General features: G+C 43.0%; 1 protein-coding gene across 4 annotated transcripts in view; it reads left to right on the top strand.

Annotated features, from left to right (window-relative positions):
* The first annotated feature begins 2,170 nt into the window (after positions 1 to 2,170).
* LOC128689503 (luciferin sulfotransferase) overlaps positions 2,171 to 25,111 on the top strand; it is a 438,093-nt gene continuing 415,152 nt past the window's right edge. For 3 of the 4 annotated variants that reach the window (XM_070086450.1, XM_070086449.1, XM_070086453.1), the window contains exon 1: positions 2,193 to 2,269. In XM_070086450.1, coding sequence (XP_069942551.1) covers positions 2,211 to 2,269 — 59 coding nt within the window. In that variant the 5' untranslated portion in view covers positions 2,193 to 2,210. Of the gene's footprint in view, positions 2,270 to 25,111 lie in introns of all 4 variants that reach the window. The other variant, XM_070086452.1, reaches the window with a different exon arrangement.

Raw genomic sequence — 25,111 nt, 5'->3', positions numbered from 1 at the left:
ACTCACCACCAGTCCTGTGTGCCCGATCCACTATCTCGCTCCACAAAACACCACGCCCTCCATCCGATGTTTGTTCCTCACCTGCCACCTTTGAAGCAGGGGCTGCGACGTCCACCACAGGTCCAGGCACATGTCTTCGCTTGTCACAGGTCGCCGCTATGTGATCATACTCACCACATAGGCGGCACGTACGTCGTTGTCCTGGGTACATTACCATTACCTGCGTCCTGAAATCTTGTAGGTACACATAGGATGGTATTTGGTGCCTCAAAGTCATTTTGAGGTTGAAAGAACCCTCTGGAAAACCAGCATAGGCTCCTGCCGCCCACGTACCATGTTGAGCATAATGCACCGTCCCATACTTCTCAAAAACTTTCCTTATATCTGCCTCGTCCGCCTCAAAGGGAACGTTGCGTAACTTGATCCACGTATAATACCGTGAAACATCTATCATTCTTACAGTGACAGCTGGTGTGACGTTAAGACTCACGTCCTGAAACCTGGTGATTAACGATTCATAAACCGTTGCAGATAGCAGTTTGACGAAAATTCGTTGTCCTCCGTTCAATGCTACACCATACAAGTCACAATCTTGTACTCCATAAGTCTCCCGTATGATCTTTGGCAATAAGACTTGCGCAGAACTGGTCGTTATCGTTCCTTTAAGTAGCTCGATGCCTACAGTATTTATCCTTCGTCTCAGACTAACCGCCATCTTGACGATCACAGTGCACCTAAGTTGTTAGCCGAGGTGTGACAGCACCACTTCACACCACTGCAGCCAGGTAACTGACAAGGGCGCTCGCCTACACACAGCAGAGGGGTGCAGAGCACTACCGCACACTACCGTGGTCAGGCAGCGATTGTTCACAGCTTGATAAATACCCACATGGGTTTTCCCATTCTGTGGTTTAGTGGGAGTAGGTATACTTCTTTTATACTGAGTTGAAGGTTTATTATCCACAGGATTTGTGGATATTTCATCTTGTCTCGTTGCTTGCATGCATGAAACTATTGTTTGTAAACCATTGATAATTTCCTCACTAGTGAAATAGCGTTTATTGAACATAATATTTAATCGTTCAATAGTTTGTGGTGACAACTTATTCTGTACAATACCACTGATAAACCAATCATATTGTCTTAGGTCATATTTAGCATCTAGAGATCTGAGACTATTGTCTAATGTGATTCTAAATGCCTGTTAATTTGAAAAACAATGTTTGGGTGACTTCAAGCTTGATATTAAGACTGCATGTCTAACTCTGGCTTTGTCAGCATCAAAGTAATCGTCTGCTAAGACACGTAAGGCAATTGATAATTGCCTTTAACCATCAGAAATGACTTAATCAGTTCATAGGGTTCTCCCTTCTCAAGACATTTAAGATAACTGAACTTAGCAATCTCATCTATGTCAGTTCGTGAATTTACTATGGACTGAAAACCACTAATGAATTCTTCATAATTATGACCTTGGAAAATAGGTAATGACAAGGTAGGCAAACTTGGTAATGGGACACTTGTTGTTCCATGTGTTGATGTAACAGGTGTTTGACTACTAGTTACAGAAGGTTTCTGTGACAGAGTTTTGCGGCAGAATTTTCCTTAATTGTCCTGCTAAGGTAAGAGATGGACTGTCTCTCATAACTAAACTATTTGCTACATTGGAATCTTGCAAGAAGCGGCGGTCGCTTGACCACATCACATACTCGTACTGCATCTGGGATCAATTACTTGCTGTTGCAGTAAACAAGATGGTTGCCCCTTCTGAGAGGGCTGAGCCCCTCAGGGCTGAAAGGGGCAGAAATGGGCTGAAGGGTCTAATACCCCCCTCCTGGAGAAAATTTCTCCATAGCTGTGGTCCTCCTTTTAGAATGCGACCCACAGCAGTTAGGAACCAGATACCTACTTACTGCTGGATGAACAGGACTATCAGGTGTAAGAAAACCTTCCTCAACGTCTCGCCCCACCATGGAGGTACACGTCACCTACAGCGGCAACAAGCAACGTAATATTAAAACGTAAGAATGCTCAAGACGCACTATGTCTTATATGCTAGAATATGCTAGAAACTAGAATATGCTACTGACATATTCTAGTTTCTCAAAGAGCTGAGTCAGCTTACACAACACAGAATAATCTCTCTCTCTCTCTCTCATCGATTAGATATAATATTCTGCCAAGGACGCCACCCCGTGAGGCCCGTGTTGATGGCTAGCGTTGATAAGGAAGCGTCATTCACAGTCACACGCTGCCTGCTGGCTGTAAGGTAGGAATTAATGAACTTAAGAGTATGCTCTTGAATCCATAATGTATTGGTTTTGGTGCACTATATTGTGGTCTACAGTGCACGATATTGTTGGTTGCAGTGCACGATACTGTGGTCTACAGTGCACGATATTGTTGGCTACAGTGCAGTATATTGTTGGCTACAGTGCAGGATATTGTTAGCTACAGTGCACGATATTGTTGGCTACAGTGCACGGTATTGCGGTCTACAGTGCACGACATTAGGGTTTACAGTGCCGAAAGTTTTTCTTACATTATTAAAGAACCAATGGATATTCATTATTTTCTGGAGCTAAATAATCAAAGTTCAACATCTTCAGGATGGTATGTTTAAATAATACTTTAAGAAAAATTGGGAATTTTTAAATGATATTTTTTTAGTTCATTAGTTATGATTTAGTGTTTGACTATGTTGGGTCGTAGAGTGCTGGAGACAACAACAATTGCCACTGGGACACTAAAGTTTTTAGCTGAAAATTGTGTTAAAATGTATTACCGTGTTGACTTCTGGTAAAAGTTGAATTTATGTTCTACATCACTGAGAACTCGGCAATTTTAGGATTAACTTGGTCAAGGTTAAAATAACATTAGTTCCTAACATTAGTTTCTAGCCTCCCCACGCTATGACATGCTGTCGATATACACAATACCTTATCCTGCTTGTATATATTTACTCAGGTTACGCTTTATTTACACGAAGAAAAATTATCTCTTACACATGGTTGTAGTAACTACCTTTCTATCGAATTGTTTAGCAGTTTAACACCACAGGCTCAATTAAATTTGGTTATGTGTTTAACATTACACTTTGAACTGCCCACTGTTGTGGCCAGTTCAAAGTGGCATGATTTACATGCATACCTGTAATCTTTTACAAGTGTAGGGATGGAGGCTGGAAGCAACGAGGTGGTGTGAAGGTGACCATATGGGTGGCAGTGTTGGTGGCCTAGTGTGGGTGATGGTGGAGTGTGGATGATGAGTGACTGAGCAGCTGGTGTGGGTAGTAATTAGGCTGGCTGGTGTCTACATGACAAGGAGTGTAGATAGTGTCTTAATATGTGTGCGCCGTGAAAACATGGGTAAGGTGTGGGCGTGGGGCTCTGAACGCTAGAAGCTTTGGGGTAATGGTGAGAAAAAGCATGGGTGAGGTGTGGGGGCCGTATGGGTTTGATACTGTAGCACTCACCTAGTTGTATTCGCCTAGCTGAGGTTGCAGGGGTCGAGTCCAAGCTCCTGGCCCCGCCTCTTCACTGGTCGCTACTTGGTCACTCTCCCTGAACCGTGAGCTTTATCATACCTCTGCTTAATCTATGTATGGATCCTGCCTCCACTACGTCGCTTCCCAAACTATTCCACTTCCTGACAACTCTGTGGCTGAAGAAATACTTCCTAACAACCCTGTGATTCATCTGTGTCTTCAACTTCCAACTGTGTCCCCTTGTTGCTGTGTCCCATCTCTGGAACATCCTGTGATTGTCTACCTTGTCGATTCCTCTCAGTATTTTGTATGTCGTTATTATGTCCCCCATATCTCTCCTGTCCTCCAGTGTCGTCAGGTTGATTTCCCTTAACCTCTCCTCGTAGGACATACCTCTTAGCTCTGGAACAAGTCTTGTTGCAAACCTTTGCACTTTCTCTAGTTTCTTTACGTGCTTGGCTAGGTGTGGGTTCCAAACTGGTGCCGCATACTCCAATATGGGCCTAACGTAGACGGTGTACAGGGTCCTGAACGATTTCTTATTAAGATGTCGGAATGCTGTTCTGAGGTTTGCTAGGCGCCCATATGCTGCAGCAGTTATTTGGTTGATGTGCGCTTCAGGAGATGTACCTGGTGTTATACTCACCCCAAGTTCTTTTTCCTTGAGTGAGGTTTGTAGTCTCTGGCCCCATAGACTGTACTCCATCTGCGGTCTTCTTTGCCCTTCCCCAATCTTCATGACTTTGCACTTGGTGGGGTTGAACTCCAGGAGCCAATTGCTGGACCAGGTATGCAGCCTGTCCAGATCCCTTTGTAGTTCTGCCTGGTATTCGATCGAATGAATTCTTCTCATCAACTTCACGTCATCTGCAAACAGGGACACTTCGGAGTCTATTCCTTCCGTCATATCGTTCACAAATCCCAGAAACAGCACTGGTCTTAGGACTGACCCCTGTGGGATAACGCTGGTCACAGGTGCCCACTCTGACACCTCGCCATGTACCATGACTCCCTGCTGTCTTCCTGACAAGTATTCCCTGATCCATTGTAGTGCATTCCCTGTTATCCCTACATGGTCCTCCAGTTTTTGCACTAATCTCTTGTATGGAACTGTGTCAAACGCCTTCTTGCAGTCCAAGAAAATGCAATCCATCCATCCCTCTCTCTCTTGTCTTACTGCTGTCACCATGTCATAGAACTCCAGTAGGTTTATGACACAGGATTTCCCGTCTCTGAAACCATGTTGGCTGCTGTTGATGAGATCATTCCTTTCTAGGTGTTCCACCACTCTTCTCCTGATAACCTTCTCCATGACTTTGCATGCTATACATGTCAGTGGCACTAGTCTGTAGTTTAGTGCTTCATGTCTGTTTCCATTTTTAGAGATTGGGGCTACATTTGCTGTCGTCCATGCCTCAGGCAATCTCCCTGTTTCGATAGTTGTATTGAATATTGTTGTTAGGGGTGCACATAGTGCCTCTGCTCCCTCTCTCAGGTTCCTTGGGGAGATGTTATCCGGCCCCATTGCTTTTGAGGTATCTAGCTCACTCATAAGCCTCTTCACTTCTTCCTAGGTTGTGTGTACTGTGTCCAGCACTTGGTGGTGTACCCCACTTCTCCGTCTTTCTGGAGCCCCTTGTGTCTCCTCTGTGAACACTTCTTTGAATCTCTTGTTGAGTTCCTCACGTACTTCACGGTCATTTCTTGTTGTCTCTCCTCCTTCCTTGCTTAGCCTGATTACCTGGTCCTTGACTGTTGTTTTCTTCCTGATGTGGCTGTATAACAGCTTCGGGTCAGATTTGGCTTTCGCTGCTATGTCATTTTCATATTGTCGTTGGGCCTCCCTTCTTATCTGTGCATATTCATTTCTGGCTCTACGACTGCTCTCCTTATTCTCCTGGGTCCTCTGCCTTCCATATTTCTTCCATACTCTAGCACACTTGGTTTTTGCCTCCCTGCACCTTTGGGTGAACCATGGGCTCATCCTGGCTTTTTCATTATTCCTGTTACCCTTGGGTACAAACCTCTCCTCAGCCTCCTTGCACAATGTTACTACATATTCCAACATCTCATTAACTGGCTTCCCTGCCAGTTCTCTGTCCCACTGATCCCCGTTCAGGAAGTTCATCATTCCCGTGTAGTCCCCTTTCTTGTAGTTTGGCTACATTCGTCCTGGCCTTCCTGCTTCCCCCTCCACTTGTAGCTCTACTGTGTATTCGAAGCTTAAAACCACATGATCGCTGGCCCCAAGGGGTAGTGTAGTGGTGTGGGTGCAATGTGTGCTTGTCAGTGGTCTGGCGTGGGTGATGACTGGATGAGGGGTGACTGGGTGGGCGAGGGAGTGGTAGTTTTAGGGGAATGGTGGTTGTAGGGGAATGGTGGTTGTGAGTGAATGATGGTTGTGAGTGAATGGTGGATGTGGGGGAATGGTGGTTGTGAGTGAATGGTGGATGTGGGGAATGGTGGTTGTGAGCGAATGGTGGATGTGGGGAATGTCTCAGTCACTATTGTCCCTCATGTCTTCCTTGTGTGCGACAACCTCCTCCCACTTTGTAGCATAACAGATGTTGATTTTAATTAATATATTACAATCACCCTCTCCACCACGATCCACCACCACCACCACCCACCACCAACACCACCACCACCACCCACAACCACACACCACCCACCACCCACCACCTCCGCCACCACGGTCACCACCAAACACCACCCACCACCACTGCCACCACCCAACACCACCCACCACCGCCACCACCCACCGCCATTATCCACTACCACCACCCACCACCATCACTGCCACAACCACACTGGGTCAGTGTGGAAAGCGATCATAACACCCTCAGTTGTTCACTGCATTGAAGCTTAAACGCCTGTAGTTAAGAATTATTTTTAGTATTCGTGTTCAAGAAGACATTTAAAAGTCAATTTAAATATTTGAAGATGAAAATTACACAAGTAGAAGATTTTTTTGGTGTCTTTGAAGGTTTGACTTAAAATGCGTATATTGATTTTGACATGTTAGAAGCAAAACTCACTCTGGTTTCAAATCTTCTGATGAACATTAATGCAGATTAGGAAAATTATGAAAGTGATTTCTTAGAGTCAGATCTGTCTGATGATCAAAATCAGCAAGTTTTGGGTGCATTTAGTGCTTAACGAGAAAAGTTGGCAAAAAAAACTTTGTACCTGCCACAAAATTCTTCCACAAAAAACTACTGTAGCTAGTGGTAAGACACCTGTTACACCTGCATGACAGGCATACCACTACTTAATCTTCCTACATTATCATTACCTATATTTGAAGGTCATAACTAAGAAGAATTTATTCCTGGTACATACAAGAACTGATATTGATGATATCTCTAAATTCAACTATCTTAAATATCTTGTGAAGGAAGATCCCTATGAACTGATTAAGTCATTTCCGGAGGTCAAAGGCAATTAATTATCATCCAGCCTTACGTGTCTTGAAAGACAATTTCTTTGATGCTGACAATGCCAGGGTTAGACATGCAGTCAGAATCTCAAACTTGAAGCCACCCAGACATTGTTTTTCATACTAACAGTCATTCAGGATCACAATAGATAATTGTCTCAGATCTCTAAAGACTAAATATAACATAAATCGATGTTATTTGTTTATCAGTGGTATTGTACAGGATAAGCTGTCACCACAAACTATTGAACAATTAAATATTATGTTCAATAAATATTGTTTCACTTGTGAAGAAATTAGCAAAGGTTTACAAGCAATAGTTTCTTGCATGCAAGTAACGAGACATGATGATAAATCCACAAATCCTACTGTGGATACTAAACTTGCAACTCAGCATAAAAAGAGTATCACTACTCCCACTAAATCAGAGAATGGAAAATACCATGGAAGTACTTATTAAGCTGTGAATACAACAGACAGTCAACAGACTGTCACACATAAACGTGCTCCAAAATGCATACTTTGTGATGGATCACATTGGACACAGTATTGTAGTCAATACACAACAATGGAAGCACGGAAACACCGTGCTCAACAGCTGAAACAGTGCACTAAGTGTTTAGGTGAACACAAGGAAGGTAAATGTTCACTGAAGAAATGTTTTAAATGCAAGGGTATGCATCATACAGCATTATGCCCAAACATTTGTGCTGAGCAACAGACGACTTCCACAGAAACAAGAGGTTAACAAACAACAGCATTAAATGTGAGAGATAAGTCTAAATCTACAGCTCTACCAATAGCTTAAGTTGAGTTATTTAATAAATTACACAAAACCAATGTGCTAACATTTGATCAAGGCTCGCAAACTTCCTTCATAAGACGAACTGTGTTACAGAAAGTGAATAAACAAACCCATGCCAAAATAGAGTTAAATATAGCTGGGTTTTTTTTCCAAAGTTATGGTAAACAGACATATGACCTAGCGAAATTTACTGTTGGTCTAGGAAACCGGAAAAAGACAGTAGAAGTTGTGGTAGTCGATGATTTGCCTAAGTCTGTGCAGATTCTGGGATTAAAAGAAAGAGTTGCAGCACTAAAGGCAGCCAAGTTCAAGTTAGTCTGTCCAGACATACAGACGGACACAGTTAGTCCAATTGAATTAATCATTGGAAGTGATTATTAGCATTGTCTTGTGCAAAATATAGTAAGCAAACATGATGTTCACTTTCTAAAAACAGCAGGAGGTCAAATGACATGTGGTCCAGTTCCCTCTCAAAGTGAGAGAGAAGCTGATATTGATTCAGTGGAAAATGTACTAGTTACAAATATAACTGCTGATCATGTATCACAGCAAAAATTTTCATTTCTGGAAGAAATGAATGAACTAGTCGATAAGTTATGGAATTTAAATGCAATAGGTATTGATGTAAGTAAACCAAGCCCACAAGTCTCAAACGCATAACCAATATTTGGATACTATCAAATATTTAGATGGATAGTATGGGGTTAGGTTACCATGGAAAATAAATCCCCCATACCTGCCTAGCAATTATCGCATGGCTTTCGGACAAATGAAAGAACAAATACACGAGCTCAGGAAGAATCCAGTGTTGCTGACTGTCTATGATAATATCATACAAGAACAGTTGGACAATAATTTCATCGAGGAAGTAGTCAAAGACAAGCTGAAGACAGAAGCTCATTATCTCCCGCACGACGGAGTCAGAAAAGATTCTGATCCCACTCCACTATGCATTTTATATAATTGCAGCACACATGCTAATAAAGATGCAGCAAGTCTTCGTGACTGTCTGATAACTGGAACCTCACTAACTGAGAAGCTTCGAGACGTGCTTATGAAATTTCGCACAAATCCATATACCTAGACAGCTGATATTTCCAAAACTTTCTTAAGAGTAGGACTAAAAGAAATAGAGATTATATTCGATTCTTGTGGCCTGAAAATGCACATAATCCCAAAGTCATGTGAAAACTTATCGTTTCATGTCAGTAGCTAGAAGCGAATCTAAATATACATTTGAAGAAATCTGAAAGTCCCTTCAAAGGAACCTTAAATAAAAGTTTTTATGTGGGCAATCTTCAAGGTACTGTGAATGGAGAGGAGGATTTGAAATCCTTATACAGAGAAGCTAACAAATATGCCTCTAAGGATGTGGAACACTAATTCAAATCAATTAAGAGAACTTATCAAAGAAGATTTCCCTGTAGCTGAAATTCCTGACTGCAACAACATGCTAGTAGCAGGGTTCTCTTCTGTATGGCTCACTTTTGTATGGCTCGGAAGTAACACCTAGGTGTTACTTCCGGTTTCCTACTTTCGGTCTAGGGCTTCCACGGTATGGCTCATCAAAGGATGCCGGCTTTTCACACCTTTATGCTAATGACCCTGAACTCACCATCGACCACCTCGCCCTTGACCCTCGCCTTCCCACCCGTTCCCCACCCCACCCACACCCCCCAGCCACGCCCCCCACCCACACTACCCGCCCGTGTGCCGCACCCTCATGCCCACCTGCACGCCTGCCCTCGCGCCCGCCCGCACGCCCGTCCACACCCGCACCTTCTGCAGCACCTTCTGCAGCGTCCATCTGATCGCCCCCACTCCCTGAATTTTTTTCAGATTTTTTCGATTTTTTTATTTTCTTGTGCTCTCCATCTCCTCGGATCAACACCCTCCCCCCACACCTCCCACCATCCACTTCTACCCCAAATATTCCTGCTCCATTTCCTCAAATCAAAACCTCCCTCTCCATCCCACCAAATATTTTCGAATTTTTTTTGAATTTCTTATGATCTCTAACTCCTCGGATCAACACCCTCCCCCCCGCATCTCCCACCATCCACTTCTACCCCAAATATTCCTGCTCTACTTCCTTGGATCAAGTTTTTCTCGATATCAATAATACAAAGATTTTCCCCCCACTTCCTCGGATCAAGTTTTTGAGGTTCCCCCTCCCACTTTCACCTGCATCACAAAATTCCTGCTTCATCTCCTTGGATCAAGTTTTTGAGGTTCCTCTATGGGTACCCCTCCCACCACCCACTTCTACCTCAAATATTCCTGCTCCATCTCCTTGGATCAAGTTTTTCTCGATATTAATAATGCAAAGATTTTTCCTCCACTTCCTCGGATCAAGTTTTTGGGTTTCCCCCTTTGGGGGTAAGCATTCAAATGGACTCCCCCTATGGGACATGGTACTTTCTCTTAATACAGGTCTAAGCAAGTGTGACGTCACCCCACCTGTGTTTACTTATTGGTCAGTGACGTCACGTGATGACCTCACACACACAGGCTGAATCTTGTCGACCAAACATTAACTTAAAATGCAGGATAACACTAATACACAATATTTCCATTTATTTATTTATTATGCAACCATCTCACTTTATTTCATATACATCCAACAAAAAATATAAATTAATTGAAAAAACGTGCAATTCATTGACTAAAATCAACATAGAGTAATTCTTCTCTTGAAGAAATTCTGTGCATTTTGTTCTGGATCTTCTTCATCATCATCTAATATATAATAGACTTCTGCGGAGGATGATGGTGGGGAAGTCGGTGGATAATTTATGGGGGAAGGCGGGGAATCCTCAACAACACGTGAACTAGGTTGAGAATTGGTCGTGAAATATTCCATCTCACTCCATACACATTTATCACAATAACAGGTCACTCTGTGTCCCCTTATTGACTTAAAATCAACTAAGTTACTTTTCTTCTAGTTAACTTAAATGAAGTAAACATAGGATAACACTAATATTTTCCATTTTAAAGTATTACATTTTCTTCATTACATGGATTCTCAGTATTACACATTTCATGTACAACATAGGGAAAACATTACACATTTTCACTCTTAACCCAGAATAACCCAAATAATTCCTCATTTTCGTTAATACCCACAACAATCCACAATTTTTTTTACAAAATACAACAAAAGATTCACTCTCCTCAAGTCTAGACATCTGCCGACTGGCGAATCTTATCTGATTTACCTTCAGATTAAAATCTCAGGTCAGACACCACGAAGTAATCTTCTCTCTCTCCTCTTCTTAACCCTTCTCCCCACCACCCAAACCCTACCTCTTCACACCCATCTCCCAACACCTCACTCTCCCACCAACATCTCCCAACACCTCACTCTCCCACCAACATCTCACAACAAGACACAATTTTCACTCATAACACACATTTTTTTCTCGTCTTAACTATTTCATCAGAAGTCACCACAATTCACTAGTCACAATTTTACATATTACGAAGTTAATACCCACACACACACACACACACAAACACACACAACACACACACACACACACACACACACACACACACACACACACACACACACACACACACACACACACACACACACACACACACACACTGGAAGGAAAATAAAATGGAAGGAAAATAAAATGCCTCAGAGGAAGCAGATGGAGACTCAGTGGGAGGAGGAAAGGGCGAGGTCAGTTTTTGTGTACGGGCTCCAAGAAGCCAAGGGGGCCAACTTTAAAGAAATAAAACAGGAGGAGAAACAAATGATTGAAGGCATCATGAAAACAATAGGGGAGGGCAATATGAACCAGGTGACAAATTTTCAGAGAATTGGGTGGTTTGCGAGTGGAAGGATACGGCCTGTCAGAGTAACTTTCAAGGAAGAATCAGTTCGAACCAGGATTCTGCAAGAGAAAGCAAGACTGAGGGACAAAGAGGGGTACCAGAGAGTATACCTCGACCGTGACAGAACACAAGAAGAAAGGACTACACTGAAAGAGAGGGTACAGAGACGCAAGGAGGAACGAGAAGCAATGAAAATGAGCAGGACCCAGACACAGGAGGAAGGGCAAACACACCCCACAGAATCTCCCACCAAAAGACTCCACCCGCGACATTCCCAACGCAACTGAGCAACCTATACTACACCCCACTCACTGTTCCCTCTGCCACCAACCCCCATATCACAAACCTCACCCCAACAGCTGTCCCTTATGGCCATTCTGACCCCACCCCCATCAACACAAACCCCACCTACACCACAGCCCCATATAGGCCCCCACCAAGGCTCTCGCTCCCCCAACCCCAATATTCTTGCATGACCACAATGATAGAAAAGAAACTAAAGGTTTGGTACACAAACGCGGATGGAATAACGAATAAACATGAGGAGTGGAATGAAAGAATCAGTGAAAAATCCCCAGACATCATAGCAGTCACAGAAACAAAACTCGCTGAGACAATAACAGACACAATCTTCCCAACAGGATATCAGATCCTGAGGAAAGATAGAAGGAGTAGAGGGGGAGGAGGGTTTGCACTGCTCATAAAACACCAATGGGGATTTGAGGAAATGGAAGGCATGGACATGATTGGAGAAAGAGACTACATTGTAGGTACAATTCAGTCCGGAGAACATAAAGTAGTCATTGGAGTGATGTATAACCCACCACAGAACTGAAGGAGGCCAAGAGAGGAGTACGAAGAAAACAACAGGGTGATGGTGGACACACTGGCTGAGGTGGCAAGAAGAGCTCACTCGAGCAGAGCAAAGTTACTGGTAATGGGCGATTTCAACCACAGGGAGATCGACTGGGAAAACCTGGAGCCACATGGGGGTCCCGAAACATGGAGAGCCAAGTTGATGGATGTGGTACTTGAAAACCTCATGCATCAACATGTCAGGGACACAACCAGAGAGAGAGGGGAGGATGAGCCAGCAAGACTGGATCTTGTGTTCACCCTGAGCAGTTCAGACATTGAGGACATCACTTACGAGAGGCCCCTTGGAGCTAGCGATCATGTGGTTCTGAGTTTTGACTATATAGTAGAGTTACAAGTGGAGAAGGTAACAGGAACTGAAGGGGACAGGCCAAACTATAAAAGGGGGGACTACACAGGTATGAGAAACTTCCTGCAGGAGGTTCAGTGGGACAGAGAAATGGTAGGAAAATCAGTAAACGAGATGATGGAATATGTGGCAACAAAGTGCAAGGAGGCATAGGAAAGTTTTGTTCCCAAGGGAAACAGAAATAATAGGAAGACCAAAACGAGTCCTTGGTTTACCCGAAGGTGTAGGGAGGCAAAAACTAGTGCAACAGAGAATGGAAAAGGTACAGGAGGCATAGGACCCAGGAAAACAAGGAGATTAGTAGAAGAGCCAGAAACGAGTATGCACAGATAAGGAGAGAGGCCCAGCGACAGTATGAAAACGACATAGCATCGAAAGTCAAATCTGACCCGAAACTGCTGTATAGCCACATTAGGAGGAAGACAACAGTCAAGGACCAGGTGATAAGGCTGAGGAAAGAAGGTGGAGAACTCACAAGAAACGATCAAGAGGTATGTGAGGAGCTCAACACGAGATTTAAGAAGGTATTTACAGTAGAGACAGGAAGGACTCTGGGGGGACAGACCAGATGGGGACACCAGCAAGGAATACACCAACAAGTGTTGGACGACATACATACAGATGAGGAGGAGGTGAAGAAACTGCTAAGGGACATCGATACCTCAAAGGCAATGGGACCGGACAACATCTCTCCATGGGTCCTTAGAGAGGGAGCAGATATGTTGTGCATGCCACTTACCACAATCTTCAACACATCCCTGGAAACTGGGCAATTACCTGAGGTATGGAAGACGGCAAATGTAGTTCCCATTTTCAAAAAAGGAGACAGAAAAGAGGCACTAAACTATAGACCTGTGTCATTGACGTGTATAGTATGCAAAATTATGGAGAAGATTATCAGGAGGAGAGTGGTGGAGCACCTGGAACGGAACAGGAGTATAAATGCCAACCAGCATGGATTCACGGAAGGCAAATCCTGTGTCACAAACCTTCTGGAATTTTATGATAAAATAGCAGAAGTAAGACAAGAGAGAGAGGGGTGGGTTGATTGCATCTTCTTGGACTGCAAGAAGGCCTTTGACACAGTTCCTCACAAGAGATTAGTGCAGAAGCTAGAGCATCAGGCGCATACAACAGGAAGGGCACTGTAATGGATCAGAGAATACCTGACAGGGAGGCAACAACGAGTCATGGTACGTAATGATGTATCACAGTGGGCACCTGTGAAGAGCGGGGTCCCACAGGGGTCGGTCCTAGGACCAGTGCTATTTTTGGTATATGTGAACGACATGACGGAAGGGTTAGACTCAGAAGTGTCCCTGTTTGCAGATGATGTGAAGTTAATGAGGAGAATTAAATCTGATGAGGACCAGGCAGGACTTCAAAGAGACCTGGACAGACTGGACACCTGGTCCAGCAAATGGCTTCTCGAATTTAATCCTGCCAAATGCAAAGTCATGAAGATAGGAGAAGGGCACAGAAGACCACAGACAGAGTATAGGCTAGGTGGCCAAAGACTGCAAACCTCACTCAAGGAGAAAGATCTTGGGGTGAGTATAACACCGAGCATGTCTCCGGAAGCACACATCAATCAGATAACTGCTGCAGCATATGGGCACCTGGCAAACCTGAGAACAGCATTCCGATACCTTAGTAAGGAATCATTCAAGACACTGTACACCGTGTATGTCAGGCCCATACTGGAGTATGCAGCACCTGTTTGGAACCCGCACTTGATAAAGCACGTCAAGAAACTAGAGAAAGTACAAAGGTTTGCGACAAGGTTAGTTCCAGAGCTAAGGGGAATGTCCTATGAAGAAAGATTAAGGGAAATCGGCCTGACGACACTGGAGGACAGGAGGGTCAGGGGAGACATGATAACGACATATAAAATACTGCGTGGAATAGACAAGGTGGACAAAGACAGGATGTTCCAGGGAGGGGACACAGAAACAAGAGGCCACAATTGGAAGTTGAAGACACAAATGAGTCAGAGAGATAGTAGGAAGTATTTCTTCAGTCATAGAGTTGTAAGGCAGTGGAATAGCCTAGAAAATGACGTAGTGGAGGCAGGAACCATACACAGTTTTAAGACGAGGTTTGATAAAGCTCATGGAGCGGGGAGAGAGAGGGCCTAGTAGCAACCGGTGAAGAGGCGGGGCCAGGAGCTAGGACTCGACCCCTGCAACCACAAATAGGTGAGTACAAATAGGTGAGTACACAAACACACCACACACACACACACACACACACACACACACACACACACACACACACACACACACACACACACACACACACACACAAACACACCAAAAGCGAAAGTAGCTAGGAAAAGAGACAAGGAGGGAACCAGCAGAGGTCAGTCAGAGCAGAACAGAACAGCAAGGGCAAGCACACACACAACTACTCTCAGAACCATACAACCTATCACACCATCCCAACACACACTACAATCCATACCCACAGCCTCCACCCAACACCGAGCTATAGAATCCCACAGTATGCCACCAGGTCTCCCACCCTCACAGGCCCCCCAAACCACAGTGTTGGAAAGGAAACTGAAGGTATGGTACACAAACGCTGATGGAATAACAAATAATTGGGAGGAGTGGCATGAAAGAGTCAAAGAAGCATCACCGGACATCATAGCTCTCACAGAAACCAAGCTTACAGGTATGATAACAGATGCCATCTTTCCAACGGGATACCAAATCCTGAGGAAAGACAGAAGGAACAGGGGGGGTGGAGGAGTGGCGTTGCTGATCAAAAATCGCTGGAATTTTGATGAGCTGGAGAGAGGAGACAGCGGAGAAGAAAGTGATTACATAGTGGGAACACTTCACTCTGGAGGTCCCAAGGTGGTAATAGCAGTGATGTATAACCCACCACAGAACAGCAGGAGGCCAAGGCAAGAGTACGACGAGAGCAATAGAGCGATGGTTGACACACTGGCTAGAGTGGCCAGAAGAGCTCATGCATGCAGGGCAAAGCTCCTGATCATGGGTGACTTTAACCACAAGGAGATCGATTGGGAGAACTTGGACCCACATGGGGGCCAAGATACATGGAGGGCTAAGATAATGGAGGTGGTACTGGAAAACTTCATGTGCCAACACGTAAGGGACACTACAAGAGAGAGAGGAGAGGATGAACCAGCAAGGCTGGACTTAGTATTCACCTTGAGTAGTGCAGATATCGAGGACATCACATATGAAAGACCCCTTGGGGCCAGTGACCATGTGGTTTTAAGCTTCGAATACACAGTAGAGCTACAAGTGGAGGGAGAAGCAGGAAGGCCAGGACGAATGAAGCCAAACTACAAGAAAGGGGACTACACAGGAATGAGGAACTACCTGAACGGGGTTCAGTGGGACAGAGAACTGGCAGGGAAGCCAGTTAATGAGATGATGGAATATGTAGCAACAAAATGCAAGGAGGCTGAGGAGAGGTTTGTACCCAAGGGTAACAGGATTAATGAAAAAGCCAGGATGAGCCCATGGTTTACCCAAAGGTGCAGGGAGGCAAAAACCAAGTGTGCTAGGGAATGGAAGAAATATAGAAGGCAAAGGACCCAGGAGAATAAGGAGAACAGTCGTAGAGTCAGAAACGAATATGCACAGATAAGAAGGGAGGCCCAAAGACAATATGAAAATGACATAGCAGCGAAAGCCAAATCTGACCCGAAACTGTTGTACAGCCACATCAGGAGGAAAACAACAGTCAAGGACCAGGTAATCAGGCTAAGGAAGGAAGGAGGAGAGACAACAAGAAATGACCGTGAAGTATGTGAAGAACTCAACAAGAGATTCAAAGAAGTGTTCACAGAGGAGACAGAAGGGACTCCAGAAAGACGGAGAGGTGGGGCACACCACCAAGTGCTGGACACAGTGCACACAACCGAGGAAGAAGTGAAGACGCTTCCGAGTGAGCTAGATACCTCAAAGGCAATGGGGCCAGATAACATCTCCCCATGGGTATTGAGAGAGGGAGCAGAGGCGCTATGTGTACCCCTAACAACAATATTCAATACATCTATCGAAACAGGGAGATTGCCTGAGGCATGGAAGACAGCAAATGTAGTCCCAATCTTTAAAAAAGGAGACAGACATGAAGCATTAAACTACAGACCAGTGTCACTGACATGTATAGTATGCAAAATCATGGAGAAGATTATCAGGAAAAGAGTGGTGGAACACCTAGAAAGGAATGATCTCATCAACAGCAGCCAACATGGTTTCAGGGACGGGAAATCCTGTGTCACAAACCTACTGGAGTTCTATGACATGGTGACAGCAGTAAGACAAGAGAGAGAGGGGTGGGTGGATTGCATTTTCTTGGACTGCAAGAAGGCGTTTGACACAGTTCCACACAAGAGATTGGTGCAAGAACTGGAGGACCAAGCAGGGATAACAGGGAAGGCACTACAATGGATCAGGGAATACTTGTCAGGAAGACAGCAGCGAGTCATGGTACGTGGCGAGGTGTCAGAGTGGGCACCTGTGACCAGCGGGGTCCCGCAGGGGTCAGTCCTTGGACCAGTGCTGTTTCTGGTATTTGTGAACGACATGGCGGAAGGAATAGACTCTGAGGTGTCCCTGTTTGCAGATGACGTGAAGTTGATGAGAAGAATTCACTCGATCGAAGACCAGGCAGAACTACAAAGGGATCTGGACAGGCTGCAGACCTGGTCCAGTAATTGGCTCCTGGAGTTCAATCCCACCAAGTGCAAAGTCATGAAGATTGGGGAAGGGCAAAGAAGGCCGCAGACGGAGTACAGTCTAGGGGGTCAGAGACTACAAACCTCACTCAAGGAAAAAGATCTTGGGGTGAGTATAACACCAGGCACATCTCCTGAAGCGCACATCAACCAAATAACTGCTGCAGCATATGGGCGCCTAGCAAACCTCAGAACAGCATTCCGACATCTTAATAAGGAATCATTCAGGACCCTGTACACCGTGTATGTTAGGCCCATATTGGAGTATGCGGCACCAGTTTGGAACACACACCTAGCCAAGCACGTGAAGAAACTAGAGAAATTGCAAAGGTTTGCAACAAGACTAGTCCCAGAGCTAAGAGGTATGTCCTACGAGGAGAGGTTAAGGGAAATCAACCTGACGACACTGGAGGACAGGAGAGATAGGGGGGACATGATAACGACATACAAAATACTGAGAGGAATTGACAAGGTGGACAAAGACAGGATGTTCCAGAGATTGGACACAGTAACAAGGGGACACAGTTGGAAGCTGAAGACACAGATGAATCACAGGGATGTTAGGAAGTATTTCTTCAGCCACAGAGTAGTCAGTAAGTGGAATAGTTTGGGAAGCGATGTAGTGGAGGCAGGATCCATACATAGCTTTAAGCAGAGGTATGATAAAGCTCACGGCTCAGGGAGAGTGACCTAGTAGCGATCAGTGAAGAGGCGGGGCCAGGAGCTCGGACTCGACCCCCGCAAACTCAACTAGGTGAGTACACCACACACACACACACACACACACACACACACTTTTCTCAATATCTCTTAAGAAATATTCTCTCATCGACAACCTTTATCATCTCACTGCAGAACAACCCCCAGATTACTTCGAACACTCTCATAAATCATTGAATACTCACAAAAACACTTTTGAACATTTCCAAACAACACTGAAACACTTCCAAAATATAATTTTGAATACTCCCAAAAAAGTTTTGACATCTCTAATTTATCTACACTTACATATTTCATTAAATTACAACTCATCCACCATACTACTCCCTCAGTCTCCAGACTTTACAACATTATCACAAAAACTAACTCAAACACTTATGACATGAGACATTTTACCAAAACTAACACAAACACACCCACACACACCACACTTTACTTTGAACACCAAAAACACCATCAATTACCTTTGATTACTCCAAAAACATCATTTGAACACATTCAAAAACATCATCAATCTCCTTTGAATTCTCCCAGAACAACCCCACACTTTTACTTCATTTAACTTAATGAGAGGAAGTTATTTGTTTCAACCTGTTATATCTCCAGAATCTAAGATCACCACAGTCAAAACATTTACCAAATTCTATAATCCCACCACTAAGATCACACGTTTTGTACACATTCTCTGAAAACATCATAACTAAGATCACTAAAAACTAAGATTGCTTATGTCAAGATCACTAAAACTATCTATACTTTTACTAAGATCACATAACATTTTGTCTTCTCTAACTCACCCAGCAATTTACATTCTCATCTACACTTACACATTTCATTAAATTACAACTCATCCACCAAACTCCTCCCACATTCTCCGAAGTTTACAACATTATCAGAAAAACTAACTCATACACACCACATTTTGATTTGAACAACATCAAAAAAACCCATCAATTACCGTTGAATACTCCAAAAACATCATTTGAACACATTTAAAAACGTCATCAAACTCCTTTGAATACCCCCAAAACACCACTGAATACTACCAAAAGACCATTGAATACTACCAAAACACCATTGAATACTGCTCAAACACCACTAAAAATCACCAGAAACTAAGATCAACACTACCAGCTAATACCCATTTTATAGAAATCCCCACAAATTTTTCCTAAATGTAATGTACATTCCTCCTTACACTCACTAAATTTCTAATAAAATCCATTCCATACCATCTCCTCAAATCCAGAGTTTAATATTATACTCATAACCCACAATTTTTCTCGTTTTAACTATTTCATCAGAAAAAAGTCACCACATTTTCATTTTGACTCAGTAATATTCACAACATGTCACAAATTTTTAGAAAACACTTATTTTTTATAAATATATCACGAACACATCCAACTAAGATATGATATAAATCACATTTTAGCCACATTCCCTCGATTTCGGTAATATGAACAAAATGTTTGGGATAACTTTAGAACATTTCCAAAACACTTCCAAATTACATTGGAACACATTTAAAAATATATTGGAACACTTCCAAAATACATTATTTTGAACTCCATTTTGGATATTTTCAAATTAGTTTTGGAGACTTTATCTTAAAATCGAACATTATTTTCTTGTTGGTAAACACAGTCAATTGTAGAAATATTTACTCGATTTCCAGATAGAAACACAATCCTCACTCTGAGGGACTCCTTGACCTTATATGGCTCACCCCAAAGTATTGCGTCATGATTTTTGTACAACCCCCTCCGGCGATAATCTCCTTACTGAACACCTGTGTCAACACAGGTCAGACAGACGCCATGAAATGGTGTTCACACCCAAGGTAGAAAATCACGTACCCATTACATATCTGATAAAATCTCCTTACAACACACCTGTGTCAACACAGGTCAGAGAGACGAGCATCCTTTGATGAGGCATAAAGTGGAAGCCCTAGACCGGAAGTAGGAAACCGGAAGTAACACCTAGGTGTTACTTCTGAGCCATACAGAAGTGAGCCATGCAGAAGAAAACCCCACTACTCATGCTGGGACTAAATTGGAACACACAGGAAGACACTTTGAGTCTCAAAAGAATAAACAATAAAAATTGCAGTACACTCACCAAACGCAGTTTAGTGTCAGAAGTATCACAATGTTTTGATCCTCTAGGACTCCTCTCACTAATTACCATAAAAGGTTAAATTCTTTTGCAAGATGCATGGAAGCTCAAAACAGGTTTGGATGAGAACTTGCCTCTAGAAATGAGTCAAGAATTGGATGAAATATCCACGAAGTTCAAAGAATTTCATCGAATGAAATTTCCTAGACAAATGGGCTAAGAGGGAAACAAGTACATGTGTTCTGTAATGCGTCAACCAGAGGTTATGATGCTGTAGCTTACATGAGTAATGCTGAAGGAAGTACACTAATTACTTTAAAGGTCAGGTGTTACGCAGTAACATACAGAAAAAAATGTTTATAAAACATAGTTCCGGGTGTATACTGAAAGCGGAAGTGTATTATTCCCTGAAAGTGAATGCGTTTTGTTCCTGTCAGTCAGGCAGTGGCCAGGACAGGAGCAGATGAGAGGTGTTTTTAGTTCAGTATGGGTAGGAACACGGCTGGGTGAATTAGTCATGGGTTGGTGTTAGTCTGAGTAGGTAATTTTGGCAATTTTTTTTAGCGAATACCAAAGGTATTTGTGTTTAAGTGCTTTCAAGGTTTATTTGTAAAGCTCTAATATGCAGGGGCCTGTGTTTTGGAGAGTATTTAACGTTTTCACTGTAGGCTAAGTAGCCTGCAGAAAGTGAGGTGTCATGGAGCCTCCCTGTTCATAAATGTTCATTTATTTTAACTCATCAGTAGCAGTGTGCTAGTGAGCTGATGTGAACTGTAGTGTGGTGTTATTTTGTAGTAGTTGTAAGTTGTATGTAAGTTACTGTTAATATAGATATATTTTTATATAGGTGAGTTTTGTCCATCCTAATAATAATTAGTATTGTTTAATATATGAGTACATGCTGGCCCAAGGTTTGCTGTGTTTTTCAAAGTAATTTTATAACCCCTAGACAGCAATGTGAGCAGCCTTTAGGAGCCATGAACATTTTATTTAAGTTACGACATCAAAGTCGTAACATCAGGGTAGCTCCCTTGAAGGTCAGAACAATACCACAATTGGAATTGACAGCACTCTATGTTCACACAAAATTAGCTGTCTATCTTAACAAAGTGCTTGATCATCTCACTATTGAAAAAAACGTGATCTGGAGTGATAATGAATCTGTTCTCCAGTGGTTACGAAATAAGAGTATGTTAGTCTATGTAGAGAACAGAGTAACAGAAATAAGAGAAATGCAGAGAGATCATCTTTTTCTCCTCGTCTCTACCCAAGAGAACCCAGCTGACATGTCATGTGGAGGAAGAGCAGAGCGGGAAACCTAAACTACTAGAGAGGGGACTACACAGGCTTCAGGAACTTCATGCACGAGGTTCAGTATAACAGAGAACTGATATGGAAATCAGTCAATAAAATGATGCAGTGTGTGACAACAATATGCAAGGCAGCAGAGGAGAAGTTTGTACCCAAGGGCAAAAGAAGTAATGAAAAGGCAGAACGAGCCTTTTGTTCACCCACAGGTGTAGAGAGAACAAAACTAAATGGACTAGAGAATGGAAGAAGTATAGGAGGCAAAGGACTCAGGAGAATAAGGAGAGTAGTCGATGAGCTACAAGCGAATATGCACAGGTAAGGAGGGAGGCTCATCCACAATACAAAAATGACATAGCAGCGAAAACCAAGTCTGACCCCAAGCTGTTGTACAGTCACAGTTGAAGGAAAACAACAGTCAAGTATCAGGTAATCAGGCTGAGGAAAGAAGGTGGTAAGATCACAAGAAATGACTGAGAAATATATGAGGAGCTCAAAATGAAATTTAAAGAAGTATTCTCAGTGGAGACAGAGAGGGTCCTGAAACATGGCGGGGTGGGGTACACCACCAAGTGCTAGACACAATACATGCAACTGAGGAAGAAGTGAAAAGGCTGCTAAGGAAACAAGATACCTCTAAGGCAATGGAGCCAAATAGTATCTTTCCATGGGTCCTGAGGGAGGGAGCAGAGGTACTCTGTGTACTACTAACAACAACCTTCAACACATCTATCGAAACAAGTCAGCTCCCTGAGGTGGGGAAGACAGCAAATGAAGTCCTAGATAAAAAAAGGAGACAGAGATGCAGCACTAAACTACAGACCAACATCTCTGACATACATAGTATGCAAAGCCACGGAGAAGATTATCAGGAGAAGAGTGGTGAAGCACCTAGAAGGGAAGGAACTGATCAGTGACAACCAGCATGGATTCAAGAATAGGAAATCCTGTGTCACAAAGCTAATGGAGCTCTATGACAAGGTGACAGTAGTAAGACAAGAGAGAGAAGGGGGTAGGTGACTGCATTTTCATTGACTGAAAGAAGGCTTTTGACACAGTTCCATACAAGAGATTAGTGCAAAATGGAAGATCAGGCAGGTATAACAGTGATTTCACTGCAATGGATCAGAGAATACAGGACAGGAAGGCAGGAGCGAGTCATGGTGCATGACGAGGTGTCGGAGTGGGTGCCTGTGACGAGCGGGGTTCCACAGAGGTAAATCCTAGGACCAGTGCTATTTCTGGTATATGTGAATGACATGACGGAAGGAACGGACTCAGAAGCGTCTCTGTTTGCAGTCGATGTCAAGTTAATAATTAGAATTCAATCGGAGGAGGACCAGGCATAACTACAAAGGGATCTGGACAGGCTCCAGCAAATGACTCCTGGAGTTTGACCCTGCCAAGTGCACAGCCATGAAGATCAGGAAGGGCAAAGAAGACTGCAGACAGAATACAGTCTATGGGGTCAAAGACTACAAACCTCACTCAGTGAAAAGGATCTTGGGTTAAGTATAACACCGACCACATCTCCTGAGGCGCACATCAACCAAATAACTGCTGCGGCATACGGGTGATTAGCAAACCTAAGAATAACATTCTGATGTCTCAGTAAGGACTCTGTACACCGTGTGCATCAGGCCCATATTGCAGCATGCAGCACTAGTTTGGAACCCACTCCTGGCCAAGCACATCATGAAATTAGACAAACTTCAAAGGTTTGCAACGAGACTAGTTCCAGAGTTAAGGGGCTTGTCCTACGAGGATAGGTTAAGGGAAATCGACCTGACGACACCGGAGGACAGGGGAGGACAGGGGAGGACAGGGGAGGACAGGGGAGGACAGGGGAGGACAGGGGAGGACAGGGGAGGACAGGGGAGGACAGGGGAGGACAGGGAAGGACAGGGGAGGACAGAGGAGGACAGGGGAGGACAGGGGAGGACAGGGGAGGTCAGGGGAGGACAAGGGAAGACAGGGGAGGACAGGGGATAATAACATAAAATATTGAGGGAATCGACAAAGTGGACAGGGACAGGGTTTCCAGAGATGGAACACAGAAACAAGGGGTCACTATTGGAAATTAAAGACTCAGATGAGTCACAGGGTTGTTAGGAAGTATTTCTTCAGTCACAGATTTGTCAGGAAGTGGAATAGTCTGGAAATGGAGGTGGTGGAGGCAGGATCCATACATAGCTTTAAGAAGAGGTATGATGAAGCTCACAAAGCAGAGAGGTAGTGACCTAGTAGCGACCAGTGAAGTGGCAGAGCCAGGAGCTATGACTCGTCCCCTTCAACCACAACTGAGTATCATTCACTTCTCTCATCTTTAATTTACAGTGGAATCGTATAATAATGTTGGTCGAGTTACTGACAATATATGCTAAAAACACTTACAAATTATATGATATTTTATTGTGACAACATTACGCTCTCCAGGAGAACGTAATCTTGTCACAATAAAATATAACGAGAGCTTGTTATAAAATATAACGAGAGTTGGTTATAAAATATAACGAGAGCTTGTTATAAAATATAACGAGAGTTGGTTATAAAATATAACGAGAGCTTGTTATAAAATATAACGAGAGTTGGTTATAAAATATAACGAGAGCTGGTTATAAAATATAACGAGAGCTGGTTATAAAATATAACGAGAGCTTGTTATAAAATATAACGAGAGCTGGTTATAAAATATAACGAGAGCTTGTTATAAAATATAACGAGAGTTGGTTATAAAATATAACGAGAGTTGGTTATAAAATATAACGAGAGCTGGTTATAAAATATAACGAGAGCTGGTTATAAAATATAGCGAGAGCTGGTTATAAAATATAACGAGAGCTTGTTATAAAATATAACGAGAGTTGGTTATAAAATATAACGAGAGCTGGTTATAAAATATAACGAGAGCTTGTTATAAAATATAACGAGAGCTGGTTATAAAATATAGCGAGAGCTGGTTATAAAATATAACGAGAGCTGGTTATAAAATATAACGAGAGCTGGTTATAAAATATAACGAGAGCTGGTTATAAAATATAACGAGAGTTGGTTATAAAATATAACGAGAGCTGGTTATAAAATATAACGAGAGTTGGTTATAAAATATAACGAGAGCTTGTTATAAAATATAACGAGAGCTGGTTATAAAATATAGCGAGAGCTGGTTATAAAATATAACGAGAGCTTGTTATAAAATATAACGAGAGCTGGTTATAAAATATAACGAGAGCTTGTTATAAAATATAACGAGAGCTTGTTATAAAATATAACGAGAGCTGGTTATAAAATATAACGAGAGCTGGTTATAAAATATAGCGAGAGCTGGTTATAAAATATAACGAGAGCTTGTTAAAAAATATAACGAGAGCTTGTTATAAAATATAGCGAGAGCTTGTTATAAAATATAACGAGAGCTTGTTATAAAATATAACGAA

Source organism: Cherax quadricarinatus, chromosome 18, assembly GCF_038502225.1.
Source record: "Cherax quadricarinatus isolate ZL_2023a chromosome 18, ASM3850222v1, whole genome shotgun sequence".
In the NCBI taxonomy this organism is placed as follows: Eukaryota; Metazoa; Arthropoda; class Malacostraca; order Decapoda; family Parastacidae; genus Cherax; species Cherax quadricarinatus.
Note: the sequence above shows the minus strand (reverse complement) of the source record. Positions and strands in the feature narration are given on the sequence as shown.